This window comes from Pseudonaja textilis, chromosome 5 (assembly GCF_049901715.1).
Source record: "Pseudonaja textilis isolate UNSWEBS1 chromosome 5, rPseTex1.2, whole genome shotgun sequence".
Classification (NCBI taxonomy): domain Eukaryota; kingdom Metazoa; phylum Chordata; class Lepidosauria; order Squamata; family Elapidae; genus Pseudonaja; species Pseudonaja textilis.
In genome coordinates, this window is record NC_141994.1 from 34,379,366 (window position 1) to 34,399,785 (window position 20,420).

The window sequence follows — 20,420 nt, forward strand, 5'->3', positions numbered from 1 at the left end:
CCAACGATCAGAATTACTTGATTCTGCATGGAGTTGCAACAGAAGCAAAAAAGAGGGACTGATATGGGCAGTCTATTTTATGCTGTGGTTCTTTTGCACTCACCAATAACAGGATACATTTTGCTTTATCAATAATAAGAAAAGAAAATATAGTAAGGCAGACAGAACTTTATTTCAACCATTGACCAATAAAAGTACAGTCAATAAAATGAACAATACAAAAAGTTCGTTTTAGGGATAACACTGTAGTTATGTTTTTCCCAGCTCAAAATGGCAATATTTTGTTCATCTAGTTTAAACAACTGCAGATAGAATTCAAAAGGCCACAAAAGTTCTTCAGACGTAATAGACTGGTGGTAGGATTGTGCACTGCTCACCCTTATTGAAACTCACCCTATAAAATAGAAAAGTATACTTGAGATATTTCCATTAATTGAATTGCAATAGAAATTTTTTAAAAGATACAAAATTATTTTTCTTCCAGTGTCTTACAAAGTATTAATACTTGATAACTGAGGATTCTATTTCTCTCAGAGCAAATAGATACCCATGAAAATACCACTGGATAAAACGGAGGAAAAGCAGATCTAAATCAGGTATTATTCATATTCTTCTCTACAGATTTAGAGAGATATAACCTGATTTCCCTTATAGTGAAATTTTAGGGTTTTTTTTAAAGATTGATATAATAGATGTAATTAGGTGTTATTTTCAGCCCTTAACAGGATGGAAAGGCCTTTACTGCAATATCCGATTATAATTTTGTGTGAATTACAGCAACACATTTTGGAGAACTACCATTTTTACAATAAGACTGTCAATATGCAGAGTTTCCTCTTTATCATTAGTTGAATTGCCATGTTATTACTTATAGATTGCTGTGATTTTCATGTTATGTTATTTAACTAAAAAGTGATTAGCATATTCAGCTGCTATCCAGCCTGTTGTGTGCATCTTGAGTCTTAGAGTGACTTTTCTTGAAAGAAGATCATATACATTGATCTCCTAGAAGAGGAGGGTGACTTTCCTTAGAAGAAAATCACTAAAGGTATATGACATTTCTCCAACATTTATACAGTAGGAGTATACATATGCATGTATTTATAATGCAGATAATATCTCGCCAGTCAATTTCTATTACTTACCTGTATTAGTCATGTCTTTCATTTGATGTCCTCTGACTTCCAACAGTATCTTAATATGACATGCTTATTCATACATATATCTAAATACAGCACATTTTACAGGCCTAACTCAAAATAACAGCCTCCCACAGAGAACAGGTGAGAAGAATGGGAGGCAGATAATTTGGTGACATTCAGAGGAGCTTCATCTGACAGATCTGATTTTTTTTTCAAAATAGAAAAGGGTATTTAGAAAAAAGCAATAGGCTCTTCTTTTTCCAGATATAATGTCTACTAATAAAACATAGTGTATTATTCATCTGAGAGATAAAAAATGTCACTGAGTTATTTCTAGGAGACTGCTAACTAAGCCCTGCCTAGGATTAAAAACTGAACAAAGAGGAATTCAGGTATGACTTCTGAGAAATAAACTTCAAGGACTAGGGTAGAATTTACTCCCAAGTAAGCCTTGTACCATTCAGATGAGGCTAGCAAACCTAACCGAGGAGGAGAGGAGGGCGCTAGAGACCAAAGCAATCGTTTCTCACAGCTTTTACAAGATTAGCAGGCCACTCCCTCGGGAAAACCCCGAGCGCCGGGCTACCAAGTCCCTGGACGGCGACCTCAGGAGGACCATTAAAGCGCGCGCAGTTTTCCGCCAGGTCACCGTTGTCGGGGCCATGAGGAGCCACTGGTGGTGGTGGGGTGCGGCGGGGCTGCTGACGCTCCTCCTCGGGGAAGTGAGAACTAAATTTGCGCCTTTGCCCGACATCAACAACCGCACCTTTATCAAGCAATACATCGACGTCCACAACAAGTTCCGCAGCCAAGTCCACCCCTCTGCTTCCAACATGCTGTACATGGTGAGCGGTTCGAAGGGTTGCCGGTGAACGAGGACAGGAGGCCCGGGGGCGTTAGAGGGAAAGGCCGTGAGGAAAAGAGAAGCTCTCTGCCTGTTAGCGTGCCGCCCCTTAAACGACAGCCAAAGAAAACTTCGCCCGCGGAAGGTGCTGCTTCCTGGGGGCGATAGTCATTCGGGGGTGTGCCTGCGATAGTGGCGAAAGTTTGTGGGACCGTCGAGTTGGAGGAGCTTAACGAGGGGGAAAAGCGGTATCTCAAGAAAATAAGAAACAGACCCCGTTTTTCTCCAGGAGATTCAATTTAATCATCCTTCCAAAATTAATCCCATTCCCACAGTATAGGATAACCAGGGCTGAAAGGTTGGGGCGGGGGCAAAGTCACTCTGCAAGTTTCCAAGCTTGAACCAGCAAATCTGAACGCGCTTACCTCCACCTAATTTTGCAGTCCTAGGGGGAACATTACATGCCATGATTCCTTACCTGTTTTCCATAGGGATTTTCCTGCCTATTTTCACCTAGTGCCTATTACCGGTATTAGGAGTTTACTTTTTCCCAAACAAGTGGATGAATCCTTTTCACAAGAATAGTTTTATTGTTTCATTAATTTATGATTTTTTTTTACTGTATTTTGGGGTATGTATGTGTTGAATTACATGTAAACTGCAATTACACTATGCAATTTATACAGTAAAAGAGTATATAAATTCAACAAAGAAATACAAAGAAATTAATGCATATATTTAAGAAAAAAATGCAAACCATTGCACATAAGGTTTCCATTAGGTAACAATAAGCATCTGATTGTGAACTCTACCAGTAATCCCTGAGCCACATTCAGAAGTTAAAAGTTAAGATTAAAATCATGTAAAAAACATTTAAGTTTTAAATGTTAAGTCATTAAAAGCATATCTAAATATAAAAGCAAACAAGCTGCCGGAAGTTTGAGACATTCTCCAGTTCTCTCAGAATGTGTAACTTTCAGTGAGCATTGAGTCTGGCTGCTGGACTCCATCAAGCTGTCTCAACCTGAAAAGATTGGTGACTGTCATTTAATAAACCAGAAGGCAAGAAAGGAATTAGCTTATAAATTCTGCAGTGGGAAGAGTAGATTATTCTATCTCATGCTGCAGTCACATTTACCTTTTTGATTCTAGTTATTTATAGCTCCCTTCTTTTTCATTTTAGAACATATTATTTTTGCCCATTGTGGGGATATTTTAAAGTTGAAAGATAACCTGTGGTAGGAAATCTCTCAGTTCACAGATGGATACCAAAACTGACCATAACATACAGAACTAATGCTGGTAGTTGTATGCAGTCCACATTGAAGTTTGTCACTACTGCCATAGAGGAAGGCTGAAAACAAACTTTGAATACTCTGTTCCCTACCCTGTATAATTGCTACGGTTCTTCCTGCTAATCTATGGTAACATTGAAATGCATTTTAAAAATGCATTTTTAAAATATACAACCCATGTAGTTGGGGTTGTATATTGGGTCTGGAATATACAACCCATGCAGTTGTGAGATTCAAAAATTTTTACTACCGGTTCTGTAGGTGTGGCTTGGTGGGCATGGCAGGGGAGGATACTGTAAAATCTCCAGTCAAAGGTGGTATTTGCCGGTTCTCCAAACTACTCAAAATTTCCGCTACTGGTTCTCCAGAACTGGTAAGAACCTGCTGAATTCCACCTCTGAGCTCATGGCAGAATGAAAGGGTGTGATCTAATTAAAAGCAGAAGTAATTTCTAACATAGTAATAACTTCTTAGAGAAAAAGAATTATGATAATTTTGTCCTGGTTCTGGTAGCTTTTTTCTTATTCCTTTAAAAATGGGAATTGCCAACTCTGGATTTATAGACAGTACTAGGTGGTAATAGTTCACAATATTTTTTCTTCACATCTGGTAATATATTTTAGCTGAATATCTCATGCTAGTTCATATTCAGATTATGATCCACTAAGAAAATTAATAATTTATTTTGAAACCATATTGCTTTGAAGTACACTTGCATGTTTTTAATGTACTTACATTAATCTCTTTAGATATATAAAGTAAAGCTTGGAAGAAGCAAGGGTGTAAAAGATCTACACATATTAAGTAAAGTTTGTGTAAATTCTGGTTTACTGACAGGGTAAGAATAGAAAGTTGAAAAGAATATATTGGAAAAAGATATAGCTGATCAATTAAAAAATCAATCCACATTGCAACAGTTTGTTGCATAACCATCCTATTAAATCTTCACAGGAGACTATTCCGCTTCAGTATGTAATCAGTATGTAATTCAAAGCATCTATATATATAATGTTTTCTTGCACATATATTAAAATTATAAATATTACTTTTATAATATAGTTTTAAAAATGCAAAACCAACTTTTTATATAGACATTGTAAATAAATAAGAATAATCTCTGAAAGTGTTTTAAATGTTATATCTTCTGGAAAATTCCAGATTTTAATTTAAAAAAAAAATTTTTTCTTTGTCAACTGCATGCATGGAAATTCCTCAGTATTTGGATGGGTCTCAGTTTGATATTTGTGCATATACTAAGGGAGATAAATATGATGAATAGCTTAACTGATAATTTTATCCTTTGCAGACATTTGATTTAGCTTTAGCTAGAATTGCTAGAGCATGGGCAAATAAATGTGTTTGGAAACATAATCCTAATCAAAAGTACCATCCTGATAATAAATTTAAGCCAACCGGAGAAAATATGTGGATGGGAAGTGCAAGCGCAAGGCCAATTAATATTGAGAATCCAATTGCAGCATTTAACAGTGAAGTAAAATACTACACTTTGTCTACCCATCAGTGCACCAAAGTATGTGGACATTATACCCAGGTAAGTATGTAATTTTGTGTTTATATAGTTCATTGTCACAGTAAAGTATGAATACTGATTACAGCTGCTTAGTAAGTGATTGTGTAACATTGCTTATTTACCATCATAGAATGGTAAAAAGCAACTGAGAAATTAAAAATTAATTTGATCTCTAAATATTTGCTCACTTGTTTTCTTGGTTTTATGCTATCCAACTCCAAATGACTATGTGCTGAATATAATACCTTTGATATAAAAACAATATTAAGAGAGAACAAACAATAGTACCAGACTTTTAACAAAGAAAAAGAAATATAAGAAAAATGGTAAACCACCTAATGAGATCTGGCAAGATAGCCTCCAGAGGAGGTAGGCAGTCAAATAACCAGTTCCTATACCATGTAGCACTTCATAGATGTAATCAGTACCTTGAAAGCAAATTGGCATCCAGAGCAAGTTATGGAAGTGTTGTTTCATCATGTAGCATGTGCATAACTTCTCACACTGTTGTAGATATGGATCTGTTGAAGGTTCCAGGTTGCTTTTGATACAGTCCCATATAGGGTGTGTTGTAATAGTCAGGACATGACTGGCTATCTGAAGGGCCTCCCAATTGAGGAAAGGCTGCAACTGCTGCACCAGATGAAGCTGAACAAAGACTTTTTTTTAAAGATCCCTAGATTTCATACCAGCTTTAAATGGAGAAGTGTAACTCCATCCAAGGTCAGAGATGTGATAAAAAATCAACCATTCAGGTTTTCATACAACTGGAGACTTGTGAACAATAAATAGGAGCTTTATTATGGAGCTTTTGCCAAAGGGAATTGTGTTCTCATAGGCGGAGCCACAGAAGACATGTTTCCTAGGAAGGGTGGGGTTTACAGTTTCAGATATACAGTCTCTGCTCCTTTCCGAGTTCACTATCCAGTTACGTATTTCTCTACGCAACACCCCTATTGTTATATACCATCTGTTTCCTTAATTTGTTTACCTGTTTTCATTTCCAGTAATCTCCATCATTAACATGACACAGGACAGCATGACCTGCCAAATATATAACTTTTATACAAAACAATCGAATTCTTACATAATATTCCAGTAAATTATCTTAGATTAACACAGAGGTTAAAAATGGTGTTACCATTGCTTTATATTTTCACAGGTATAATATTACATATCTCAATCCCCCTTTTCTATTTCACCAGTTTATACCTGTGAATTACCACTTCCTGGTGGCTTAACCATCTCCTTTTTCCTTGGTTTGGCTTGGTTGTGTTACAACAATATTTAACATAATTACATATAGGCACACATTGAATACAGATTACAAGAAATGAAGCCAATTATACTGATAATGATACAAATGAGTAAGTCTTCCAACCAGGTAAAATTTGATAACGAGAAGTTAATCTATATCAGATTCCCCTTTTCACCCATCTCATTGGCCATAGCATCTATAGCTGATGATGTTGTATTTATACTTTTCAATAAGGCACCTGGTTACAAAAGATAGCTCCCTAAGAAAATAATCCTAAACGCCCTGCCTCTACTTTAGATAATATTACCACAGTACCATTACAATCTGCAGAATATATCTCAAATGTAGATAATTTTCCCCTATACTCAGGCCATCGTATTGGTTGATGAGGGTATATTATAATTGTTTCTGTTACTCTAGATTTAGATTCTGCCTTATTTTTGTGTACATTTTTGTGTACATGTGTCTCCTGTCTATCCTAAAAATCCACCGCCATTAGAAAGACCATCATTCATCATATCATAATATAACTCCATTTACATGTATATGTTCTTCAGGTTTGCTACTGCCATACCTGTTGTCATATAGCATATTGCATAGGGTCCCCCTATTGCATATACAAATGCATAAGCATATAAACCAAAAAATATAAACTACTATCTAGGTATAACACTTGTCCCATTGCATTTATCACTTCTATTTTGGTACAAGAAAATACATCCTCAGTAGGTAAATTGTTTTACTTCCATTACAACTTCCTTTTGATTAGTCCACTTATGTGGCTTCAGTGGACCTCCAAATAAAGTAATCACCTTTGACAAATTATAAAAAGTATAAGAATTCGGTTGTGTAGCAATATTTGCCTCTGCAAATAAAAACTTTCCTGGCACTGGAACTCCTATAAAACAAGTGGACATCATATTAGAAACCACAGTTTCTTCCTGTTACACAAAAGGTGAAAGAGCCACTTTCACTAACCCAAGAAAACATTCTCCTATATATATATATATATGACAAAAGTATATATGACAAAAATAATCCTTCCTCCAAAGTTCTAAATCCCATATAGGAAGATGAATAAGTACCATATAATTCAACACATTGATTATACAAGTCTTCTTAACACATCTCTTCCAGTCTTCTTAACACATCTCTTATAACTGATGACTACATCATATGTGTGATTACACTTTGGATATCTACCCAAAGGTAATCCATCATCCAAGGTGGATCTTAGCTGTGGGTGTCAGTGGTGTTTGCACCTGGTAATTATCACTGTCGGGTTCAGTATGGAAACATAGCTGCTGCCATGTCATAGGATAACTAGGCAATACATCAAAAGCCTCCATCCTTACCTTACACAAGTTATTAACCACTATCAACTTCATGTTGCAATGTTATAAATGGACTAGGCCCCCTCCCACCTCATATCTGTAATTTATATGTCAAAACTTATATCCAATTCTTCTTCCTTCTAGTATCATAGCCATTGTCTACACCAGTCTATCTTTTTTTTGTCAATATAATTGACAGCATAATATAAAAGTTTATTATCCCAGCCAAATGAGCATAATATAAAAGTTTATTATCCCAGCCAAATGAGCAACTCAATCTCCCAATGTTCCATAAATTAAGTATATATGTAAATTTAAAAATGTGAGTGTAAAAGGATTTTATGCGCCTTGCTTCACTGTCCATTCGGAAGGTCGTTTGTCCAGACTGCTGTTTCAGTGGTCAGCAGGATTTAGCAAGACCTGTCCCAGGCTTCAGTATTTGCTCACATCAGCTTTTTATCCAATCACCAGGTTGGAATTACAAACAGCAAATTTGGGAGGTAATCTCAATAGACAGCAAACTGAGCTAGCAGTCCTTTTTTCTTGAGGTAAGATAAAGAAAAGGAGAACCCAAGTATACAGTTCTTTACAAAAAACATCTTTAGTGCCATATCATGGAATTTCCAGGTATGGTACTCCATACATCATTTCATATGGTGAAATACACATATCTTTTCTAGGGATAAGGGCAAACACTTCGTTTAGAAGACCTGGAGCTCCAATATTAACCTTTTTACCAATTCTTTTAAAGGTTGTTTCATTTTCTCCATGCAGCCACTCCGTCCTTCTATATCTATGTGGGATTGCCAATTTATCCCCACTTGCTCCATTCCCTATTGTACCATCTGGACAGTGAAGTGTGTGCCTCTATTCACTATCAATAGATTCAACCAATCCCTATCTAGGTATTATTTTATTAGTACAGTCATTTTAGCACTTGCTCTTGCATACAGAAACACTAAAACCCATTTAAACACTTCAAAGTTCCACTGCTGGCATTTCAGTGTAATCTACTTGTATTCGTTGGAATGGCCAAATCCCTTCCTCCTACTATCTGCTTCCACATGATCCTTTTCTTTATTTTTATACAATGTATAAATTCTCCCCGCTTGCATGGCTATCATTTACATACCCCTACAAATATATTGTCGTTATATAATGTAGTAATGCTAGTGTTCCCAAATAAGTTCACTCATGTACTCTCTCTATTATATTCTTCATAATAGATATATTTTATTCTTGGCATTCCATCTCTCTATAGGGCTATCTTCCAAACCCTTCCATACTTTGGTATTTAACTCTGCACAATCGCGCTCTGACAGATACTCAGCTGGATTTAAATTCCTATCAATTAAGAGAACTAAGTTCTTTTGGAATAACTACATCATAACAACATTAGTGAGCCACCGCTTGAACATTAGTGAGCCACTGCTTGAATGCACAAAGGCCAACCACGCATCACCAGATCTATCAATTTTTTACAAAAATACTACTCATTTCTTCTTCCCAGCCTATGTTTTAGCTAGCAATTCTCTGGCCATGCCATCTCCTCACACAGGAGAACTTTAACTTTCTCCGTTTATCTATCATCAACAAATGCTGTAATTTCCCCAATTGAAGGGAATCACATATCCACATATCTATCTATCTATCCACATACACATTATATTTTTACTGTTGCCATCCTGGCTTTTAAGTCAGCTAAGCTATCGCCTCAAGCTTCAGAGAACTACAAAACTGCTGACTTAAGGCATATAATGCACAAGTCTGTACTTAAAAATAACTTTCTAGCTAGCCAGACCAAAAGTCCATCTCTCCCTTTGGGGAAAGGATTGCAATCCTTTCCCCAAAGAAATATCCACCAGGCCACCAGCTATCTTTTTCCCTTTGAGGGTTAAAATCTTGAAAAGCCTTCCCCTTATCCAGGTAATACTAGGCTCAAAATAGCATTATTTATTCTAGGCAATACAGAAATCTCCTCAACTCCTTCAGTTCTATTACTTCCATTAATCACATGTCTTAAATAACAGAACCAAATGGTCTTAGAACCCACAACCACTTCCTCTTGGTAGGATTGAGTCTGAGGCAGTTTTTCCACATTCTACATGCCTTTATATCCTGGGACAGTATATCGACAAGTCTCAGCAACTATAATTGCTTATTGTCAAACCAGACGGAGAATTGATTCCACAGGAAGGCTACAACTCCTTTTATTGAGATTGACTATAGTAATAGAGTCTTGGAAGTCTGGTTGCACTATGTCCATTTTAGCCATTTGTGCATATGTTACATTGTTTTGGATTTAAGCCATGTCTTTCTCTTCATGGCTTTGCATAACATCTGGCTTTATCTTTGTCAAAGTCATTGTCTGTAGTTACCATCAATATACTGATGATACTAATCCCCAAAGTGATGTCGGACATCACACAGTGGGTTTATGTTGATGTTGAATAGAAACAATAGAAAGAGAGAGAACATTGAACATTATGGTACTCTACAGAGGTGGGGTCTAGAGAATGACCTTTCTCCCCAAACGAAATAAACTAGAATTGTTCCTAAAGGAAACAAGAGAACAACTATAAAATAGTGCCACTCCCTTTGCAATTCCTGAAGCCAGTCCAGAAGGATATCGTGGTTGGTGGTATCAAAGGCTACTGAGAAATCAAGGAGCAAAAGAATGGATACATCACTCCCATTGCAGATTTGCAAGTAGTCTACAAGGAGAATCGAGGTGATCTGTCTTATCAAATCCTGGCCTGAAACCCAACTCAGGTGGGTCAAGATAATCCACTTTCTCTAGAGTTCTGGAGTTCCTGGACTGCAGCTACAGTCTAACCAAAAGGGAAGGTTGGAACCAAATTGGTTTTGATTCTGGCAGGCATACCATTGTGTGCCATCTCTCCCACAAACAATCATAGCATGGACCCATTTACACCTCCTTGGCTGCTTTGCCAATGTGGAAGGGCCCCAAATGCAGTATATGGGTAGCTAAGCTAACAGCACAAAGAATCCTTTCCAGTTCTTCAGGCGTCAACAGTTCATACCCATCCCAAATCACCTAAGACTAATCCCCTTTCTGATAAATAGTGAGATTTCTCTGTCCTTTATCTACAAAGTAATCCCTAACATGGCTCTTCCTCATATTTGATCAGCCTCTTCTGATCCTTCCTCTCCTGGATCTCCTCAGTAAACTAATGTACTCTAGGATCAACACACAGGGAGGTATGTCCAAGGCCACAGCCATTCATTCTAGGCAGTAGCCAAGGCCTCAGCTGGAAGCTTTCTACATACTTGGAAAACTTCAAACCTTTGGAACCCCATAGCATTCATCAATTGTTTGGAACAGCCTGATTGAATTGGGCCTGTTTCCCTGTAGTAAAGATGGCACCAACAAGACAAGAAAGTAAACATATCTGTCTATGGCAATGGATTGATGTTAATGTCCTTTCTTACCACATCTGTTACAAGACAATAAAAAAACCAGATCTGATATGAAACATCAGGTATGTTTTGGGCCATCAGAAATAAGTCAATGCCACTATTCCAAACTACACATGACTAGGTGGCAGATTAAAATCCCATATACTATTATCACCAGCCAAAGAATGGAACCCTACTAGCCAGACAAGGATGATACTGTGGAGCAAGAATGGTACTGTAGCAGCAACCTTCCCAACTGCTCTCTAAAGCTCAACTTCAGAGATCCTCACATCTGATTATCTGCAGAGCCTCTGAAGAGCTTGTAAGAACTCACAGGTGTGTGTGTGTGTGTGTACCTATGCCAATTCAAGTGGAATACAGCCAAATTGAAATATTTTGATACTAACACTTTAAAGAAGGACTGTTTAGCTTCAAAGTACAGGTAGACCTCAACTTAAAACAGTTCATTGAGTGTTCAAAACAATGGTACTGAAAAAGTGACTTATATTTTTAACACTTATGACTGTTGCAGCATCCCCATAGTCACATGATCAAAATTCAGGTACTTGGCAACTGACTCATATTTATGACAGTTGCGAATGCCAAGGTCATGTGATCCACGTTTGCAACCTTCTGACAAGCAAAGTGAATGGGAAAGCCAGATTCACTTAACAACCATGTTACCAACTTAACAACTGCAATGATTTACTTAATAGCTGTGGCAAGAAAGGTCTTAAAATGGAGCAAAATTCAACTAACAAATGTCTCACTTAGCAACATAAATTTTGGGCTCAATTGTGATTGTAAGTTGACTATTTTTTAGGCAAATCTTAATGTAATTAACTCCCTCTTTGAGGAAGATGGGTGGTTTACAAAAGTGAAAAATAAATATTTATTGGTCAAATGCAGATCAAAATAGAAAGAGATTGGAGAAAAACTTAAATTATTCAAAATAGATGTTCTTTCTTTTTCAGGTAGTTTGGGCTACTTCATACAAAGTTGGCTGTGCTGCTGTTTACTGCCGCTACATGGATGGAAAGGAAAAAAATAATAACATTGTAGTGTGCAATTACGCTCCAGCGTAAGTTAAGACATGTTAAACACATCTGAAATTCTGTTCATACATTTACATATATTATCCTGAACAATTTATTTTCAGTTAGTTTGCTGTCTGTAACAACTTTTTGATGTTTTTTTATTAACTTTATTTTAAAAATCAGCTGGTCAGTTATAAGGAGACTACATAGAAAATGTTCAGACAATGGAAGAACATGACTAAAAATATATTTAGTTCCTAGACAACCATGAAAGAAGGGTGGGGAAACAATTGGAGCAACTTCCTGCCTCCTTCCTTCCTCCCTCCCTCTCTCCCTCCATTTCACCCTTTTTTTATCTCCTTCAAGAGAAGCTATATGTGTCAGGGAAGCCACATGGGGGCAGTGCAGGTCGAACAAGGCACATAGGGTGGCAGCATGGTCGGGAATGCACAGGCTGTGGCATGGACACTGTGTAGACTTCCTTTCCCTTCCCAACAGGCAGGTAAAGACTGCTGCTGGGTGGAGGAGGGAGCAAAGCATTGCAAGACATGTTGGAAAACTCACGGAATGTTGAAAATGAAGATCATGTGACCACAGTAGTCAGTTTATCTGCGCGATAGCCTTCCTTCCAGAGGAAGGAATACATATTTTGAATATATTCTGAAAGTTAGCTCATTTGAGGTACTTTCCTCTTTGATACACTGTTTCATCCAGTTACGTCATGACAATTAGACTTTTAGTAGTATATGGATTTCAAAGCTACATCTTATATAAATGTACAGTGGAGCCTCGGGTCGCAACCGTAATCTGTCCCGGACTCTGGTCGCAACCCAATTTGGTTGTGTCCGGAAGTACAACCAACTGCGTGTGTGCACAGTAAAAAAAATGGCACTGAAGGGGAAATTGGCACAGAAAGGGAATCTTTCCGTGCCGATTTTGTTTGATACCTGATTTTTGAATTGTGAGCCGATTCAAAAATTGGATGGATTTTTTATTCGCCACCCAATTTGGTCACGAACAAGAGCATTCGCGATGTGAGGTTCCACTGTATAAGTAAACGTCATCTCTGTTTGATAGAGACCACATTTCAATGGTAGAATACATATTGTATTTTATATAGAAGAACCCAATTGCTAGCACAGGTAGTCCTTGGGACCATTTGTTTAATGATAGTTCAAAGTTACTATGGTGCTGAAAAAACTGACTTATGAACCATCCTTGTACTTAATGTTGTACCATCCCCAGGTCACGTGATTGTGATTTGGGCACTTGGCAATCAGTTTGCATTTATGATGGTTACAGTGTCCTGTTGTCACATGATTGTGATTTGCGACCTTCCCAACCAGCTTCTGACAAAATCCATGGGCAAATCTGGATGTGGTGGTTCATTTAATGAACAATTATGATGTGGTTATTCATTTAATGAACAATTGGTGTAAAATCCTGTCCAGTCATGTGATAATGCATTTAACCATTGAGTAATTTTGGTCCAACTTCATGCATCTGATAACTATATTTATATTATGGAAAAAAGGTGGCAATTTTTTTTTACTCCAAAATGTACTTGAATTATTTTGCAACTTTATTCTATAAACCTTTTCCTTCTGTTAAAAAAGAAAAGTTCCTATTTTATAAATTATAAAACTAGATTTGATCCTGTCAGATTTTCTATCTATCAGATTTTTGCCTATCTGGTGCTATTTTCAACTGTGCCAAGACATGGGAAAATATGCAGTTTTGATGGTGAAAGAAGATATGTAAATAATCTTATCCAATTTGCCCGCCAGGTATTTGATGGAGTGAACAAGTACAGTTAAATATATTTACATCTCCATCACAATTTACATCTCTATCCACTGAAAAATCTTTTAAGCTTTGGAAAGAATCAGTCAGAAGTAGAAGGGATAAGGTCTTGGTTTATGAAATAAAGAGATTAAATTTTCTAACCATCCAAATGGACATTGTACAACACAAAAAGAGAGAGCCTTGGGTAGCCTGTTGTGAAGAAAATGATGAGCTATAAGATTGCAAAGGTAGGAAGGTTATGGAAATTGAAGAGCAGTAGAACAAAATAAATGCTACCTCAACTCTATATTCAGTGCTCAGGTCATTTATTATGCCTTTTAATCTTAGTCAAAGACCCATAGCAAGTAGACTGTATCTTAATTGAAAATGTGAAAAACGAGTAAACTAGTAAAACTAGTAAAGATACTGTTGGCTTTCAACTTCAATTGCCAATGGGCATTTCTGCAGAATAGGGGAAGTCATGGGAGGAGAATTACAAAGAGTTTGGAACGTTGTCATATTTCTGATGAATATTTCAGAACATGTATATTTCAGAACACCGTGAATGGACTCATATTTAGTATAAGAATCCAAATGAAATAATTCCCAACCATAGATTTCTTTTGCTTAAAGACAGACAGTGGTGAGTTCTCTAACATGAATTGCCCATGTGACAATGGGGTATTAACACAAATCAAATAGACAATCCCAATATAGATTCTTTTAAAAGATGCTATAATTTTCATGAAGAATAAAAACATCTAGAATTCAATCTGATTAATTTTCATATGAGGCTATTAACTCTCTGTGTCTCAAACACATACATACATACATACACTTTAATTTGTATTTCTGCTTTATTGTTACATTTTCTTTGATTACAAAAAATATGAGATATAAATATTTGCAAAACTGGACGTACTTTATTTGCATTGCTGAAAGAATGGCAGAATAGAATGCATCTATTATTTTAGAATTACTAAACAATTCTTGAAATCAATTATTTTTATTTATAAAATTTATTGGGCACCCATCTTGCCAGAGAGTAACTCTGGATAGCTTACAGTTACATCTAAGTTAAAACATAAAAAATTAAAATCAAATCGTAAAACCAAAGACATGGGGAAGGTGGGGGTGGAGTGGGGAGGAGGTTTGGATCTGTTATTCAATCAACCATCCCCATTGCACTGTTCCCACACTGGGATAGAATAGAATAGAATATTTTATTGACCAAGTGTGATTGGACACACAAGGAATTTGTCTTGGTGTAAATACTCTCAGTATACATAAAGAAAAGGTACATTCATTAAGAATCAAGACTCATAATGTACAACACTTAATGATAGTCATAGGGTACAATCAACTCATACTATCCCAGAGTCAAGTGGGAGGGGATGGGTAATAAGGAGTGGTGAGAAGATTAACAGTAATAGTAGTGTACACTTTGTAAATAGTTGAACAGTGTTGAGGGAATTATTTGTTTAGCAGAGTGATGGCTTTCAGGGAAAAACTGTTCTTGTGTCTAGTTCTGGTGTGCAGTGCTCTATAGTGTCATTTTGAGGGAAGGAGTTGAAACAGTTTATGTCTGGGATGTGAGGGGTCTGTAAATATTTTCACAGCCCTCTTTTTGACTTGTACAGTGTACAGGTCCTTAATTGAAGGCAGGTGGGTAGTAATTGTTTTTTCTGCAGTCCTAATTATCCTCTGAAGTCTGCGTCTGTCCTGTTGGGTTGCAGAACCAAACCAGACAGTTATAGAGGTGCAGATAAGAGACTCAATAATTCTTCTGTAGAATTGTATCAGCAGCTCCTTGGGCAGTTTGAGCTTTCTGAGTTGGCGCAGAAAGAACATTCTTTGTTGTGCTTTTTTGATAATGATTTTGATGTTAGGTGTCCATTTTTGGTCATGTGATATAGTAGAACCTAGAAATTTGAAGGTCTCTACTGTTGATACTGTGTTGTATAGTATTGTAAGAGGTGGTAGTATAGGAAGGTTTCTTCTAAAGTCTACCACCATTTCTATGGTTTTGAGTGTGTTCAGTTCCAGATTGTTCCGGTTCCACCACGAGGCAAGTTGTATAACCTCCTGTCTGTATGCAGATTCGTTGTCTCAAAAGAGACCAATCACTGTTGTGTCATCAGCAAACTTCAGTATTTTAACAGATAGATCATTTGAGATGCAGTCATTGGTATATAGGGAGAAGAGAAGTGGAGATAGCACACAGCCTTGGGGAGGGGGGGCTGTGCTGATTGTACAGGTATCATACACAGCTACTGAGAGAAATGAGGAGAACTCGTGGAGAGTAAAATGGCTTGCAGTTGATGTGTAAAGACTCTTAAGTTTTCATCACAAAACTTATATATTACAGTTATATCCTGAGACCAACTGTTGTTGATATATAAACATAGTCCTCCACCCTTTGTTTTATTGATGTCTCTTCATCTTGTTAGCCAGTGAACATAAATTAGTCAGAAAGATTGAAGGGAGAGGGTTTTTTTCCTCTCTGTTCCTTAGTCTGTTTAAAATTCCCACTCGTTTACCTCGTTTTCTCTTCCGGCGTGGTCGCTTCTTTGCTTTTTTTGTTGCAATCCATAGCACTGGGGAATTGGTTAGAATCTCCTCCATGTTTGCGAAGACAGGTGGGGGTGGGGAATCAGAAAGCTGCTCCTTAAGGAAACATTGCCTAATTCTTAGCAGATGGTCTTGTAAGTATGAAATCTGTAGTGAATTGCAGATAATAATAAGGAATAAAGAAACCATTAGAGAGCATTTCACCGAGGCAGCCATCGTTGGTGCCACCTTGGCTGAGCCCAAGCTGACTGGCAAATGAATGTCTTTAGGCCCTTACGAAAAGATACAAGGGTTGAAGCCAACCTCACATTGGGGGGGGGGGAATATTCCAGAGGGCATGCACAACAGTAGAAAAAGCCTTGCTCCTGGACCCCGCCAACTGGAATAATAATAAAGACGGGACCTGCAGCATGCCTTCTCTGCCGGCATGAGTGGTATGGGCCAATCCCAGTGGGATCAGTCCCTCAAGTAACCTGGATCCATGCCATGAAGGGCTTTAAAGGTGATCACCAACACTTGGAATTGCACCCATAAGCAGACTGGTAACCAATGCAACAGTAGTGTTACAGGTGCCACTCTTTAATTCATATGTTGCACTGAGCCAACAACCTCTAGAACTATCTACTCAGGAAAAGTTCTGCTTGATTTTTAAAAAATGTACATTACAGGTAGTCCTTGACTTACAATAATTCCTTTAGTGATTGTTCAGAGTTACAATGGCACTGAAAATGTGACTTGTGACCGTTTTTCATAGTTAACAACCTTAGCAGCAGCATCATGATCATCTGATTAAAATTGAGATCCTTGGCAACTAGTTCATACTTATGACCATTGCTGTGTCCCAAGGTCATGTGGTCACCTTTTGCAACCTTCTGACAGTCAATGGGGAAGCCAGATTCACTTAATAACCAGATTGCTAACTTGTCTACTACAGCGATTCACTTAACAACAGTGCCAGAAAAATTGTAAAATGGGATAAAGCTCATTTAACAAAATAACAGAAATTTTGAGCTCAGTTGTGGTCGAGGACTACCTGTAAAGGGACTTTAATGATTTCAAATTTAGGCTATGTGTTGGCCCTATAGCATTAGTGCACAATGTCTATGGACCTTCTCAGTCAGTCATCCAGGTCTTGGTTATTCCAAAGGTGCGTTTTCAAGAGGCAAATGTACTTTCTTGTTTTTCGTTGAAGATGTTTCATTTCTCATCCTTCTTCAACTCTGACTAAAAGGACTTGTAGACTGGAGATAGACGATATTATATCCCTCCTCTATTGAGAGAGGACTGTTCAATTTTGACATAGATGGCCTATTTGAAACCCTCTTTCAAACCAGTTGTCCTCTCGACTTTGCTATCTTCAAAAGAATAGCTTTTGTCTTATAAATGCAGATGCACTGCTGAATCAGGATAACACAGTCCTTTCAGCAACTCCAAGAAGGATCCTCACCAGTGGTAGGATTCAATTTTTTTTACTACAGGTTCTATGGGCATGGCTTGGTGGGTGTGGCAGTATTTGCCGGTTCTCCAAACATCTCAGAATTTCCATTATTCCGGAACTGGTCAGAACCTGCTGAATACCACCTCTGATCCTCACCCATTTGCATTACTCGGATGACCCTGAGGACACAGATAAACCTCCAACTGTCTGCAAGACATATAAATCCTTCCATTTGCCAATCAGAGCTGAGGAAGCTTCTTGGATGAGAAATGAAACATCTTTTTTTTTTTAAAAAAAAAAAGGTCAGTTTCCTCCTGAAAAAGCACCTTTGGGACATCTGGACACAAGTACATCTGTTATTCTGAAAAACATTAAACATGGAGTTGCTAAATTATTTTTTAAAAAAAATCAGATTATTTTCAAGAATTATAAGATTAATTTAGCAGTCCCACAAAAGATAATTGAAATTCTGTAAGATGGGCCATGTAGCAAGATATTGCACATTTTGACATTTTGACTTGGGATCTTCAGGTAAGGTCACTGACATTTTCAGCTAAATTTTCAGTTTAGCTTTGTAATTGGTTTGATTAAGAATGTATTCATCTACTGTTTTTTAGGGGCAATTACCGTGGAGTACGCCCTTATAAAGAGGGAAAACCATGCAGCAACTGTCCAAAAGGAGACACTTGTAAAGACAATCTCTGTAGTGAGTACATATCTGAATAAAATAGTTCCAGGAGGGAGAAAAAGGAGTTTTTATTACAGTTTTATTACAGTTTCTTAAAATAATTTTGATATTCAATCTTTTCAGATTTTATCTTGGTAGAGCAGAGTTAATTTTTTCTACTTTTTAGTGGGGAAAGAGAGGTATGTGAGGCTTCTTTCCATTGCCCAAATGAGTAGCTTATATAAATAGGAGTAAACAGTGCATTATCAATTTGATAGCTCTGCTTGTATTTTAAAGACTGATTAATGTGGCATCACTGCTACTATTAATGTATTCATTTGTATAAGAAATGAAAATGTAACAAGAGAAAATCTAAAAGCTTTAACTGGCTTGTCTGAACCTTGTTTGTTTTTAAAAACAGGAAATTCTGAACGCGAGAAAGAAAACAGCTTGCGTATGTATTACAATTGCCTTTTATATTTTAAATTTACTTTTACACTCCCTCTTTTTTTTTAAGTTTTATTTGGATTTTCACCCCCCAAAAAACAATACAAATAAAACATCTTTTTTTGAAAATAGCATGGTCCTGGGTTACACTTCTTCATACAGACACAAACTCAATTTCATGCTCATTTTTGTGTTCTATTCCATAACTTATTACTGTTTTACATTTTCTACATAGTTTTTCTCCTCTTTTAATTTTCTCAATTTTAGTTTTATTATCTCATCTCAATTCAAATCATTATATTTATAACTCCCTCTCTTTTTTAATCCTAGGTTATTCACGATGGTATCCACCATTTGAAAGGCGGATTATATGTGATCCATCTTGTATTGCTGTTGCAGTTTTAAGGCCATTGTTAATGTTTCTGGCATTTGCTGTTGTTTATTACTTACAAATCTCTTATCCGGGTTTAAGTTTTTCTAAATAATCTTCAGTATTTTATATGCATAAAATTTTCTTTGACTACTTTGGTTAAACATAAGATTATATTTACATGAACTGTTACATTATTTTCTAGTTCTATTTTTTTAAAGTAGATTTGGTTCAAGTCATTGTTTTTATGGAATTTTGTCAAATTCTTAATGCTTTTTTTATTGATGATACGAATGTAAAACAAAATATATTTAATATGTTCCATGTTTTGTTAACATTAAAACAAGGGAGATGTGATTAATAAATGTTAATGTGATAAACTGTACATACCTTCTGTATATGTTAAATTCCCTTAATTCAAGTATGTATGATTGCACCAGTAGTCATGTTCAGAAGACACGTATATATGATTATTGAATAGGACACAATTGTGTGATTCATGGTTACTCAGGCAGTGCATTTAGATTTAGGAAAACACAAGATCAGGCTCAATAATTTAGCAATAGGAATAGCACTAAGCAGGGGTGGGATTTTACTGATTCGGACCAGTTCTATAGAACCGGTTGTTATGATTCTGCGCAGTTCAGAGAACCAGCAAATCATACCACTGGCTGCCCCCCCTCCCTCCCTTGCCCACACAAACAGCTGATGGGCGGCGGGGTGGGGAGCTGCTCCTGGAAGCCTCGATGCTGAAAGAATCGCTGCCATTGCCACCATTACCATTGCCATCTCGCCACTGCATTCCACCCCCAGGTATGGCAAGCCTTGGGCTGGGGCTCAACAGCTTGCTTTTCCTCCCCCCGCTATGCTTCCCCTTTGGGGAAGCGAGGCTGGGAAGTTTGGTCGATCGCCATCCGATTGCCGCAGCCTCAAGTTGCCCTGCGCCCGCCTCCCACCTGTCTGACTGACCAACTCGACCTACCGGTAGATCCACCTCTGCCTCCTGCTCATCTCGGCCACTTCAGCAGCTGATAAGCACAGTCAGGTGCCCCCTCAGGGAAGCGGGCCTGGGAAAGGTGGTTGGGCGCGGTCTCACCCTGTAAGCATGCCCCTCGTGCAGCACCTTTAAACTTTGTATGCTTTACAAATGGGGAGGAGGGGACACCAGCACCATTGCCGCCAGCACCTCATTTGTGAAACGTGCTAAAGTTGGTGCTGAGGAATATTGGAGGGGGGGCACGCGGTTTTTCTCCTAAGACACTGACGCTGTTGCTCTTGCCA

At 37.5% G+C, this 20,420-nt stretch overlaps 1 protein-coding gene across 1 annotated transcript; it reads left to right on the forward strand.

Moving 5' to 3' along the window:
• The first annotated feature begins 1,668 nt into the window (after positions 1-1,668).
• LOC113435506 (GLIPR1-like protein 1) lies at positions 1,669-19,522 on the forward strand. The gene is made up of 6 exons (XM_026699379.2): positions 1,669-1,987; positions 4,588-4,833; positions 11,799-11,905; positions 18,273-18,361; positions 18,744-18,776; positions 19,100-19,522. The coding sequence occupies exons 1-6, from the start codon at positions 1,805-1,807 to the stop codon at positions 19,252-19,254; spliced, it is 813 nt and encodes a 270-aa protein (XP_026555164.1). The 5' UTR covers positions 1,669-1,804; the 3' UTR covers positions 19,255-19,522.
• The last annotated feature ends 898 nt before the right edge of the window (positions 19,523-20,420 follow it).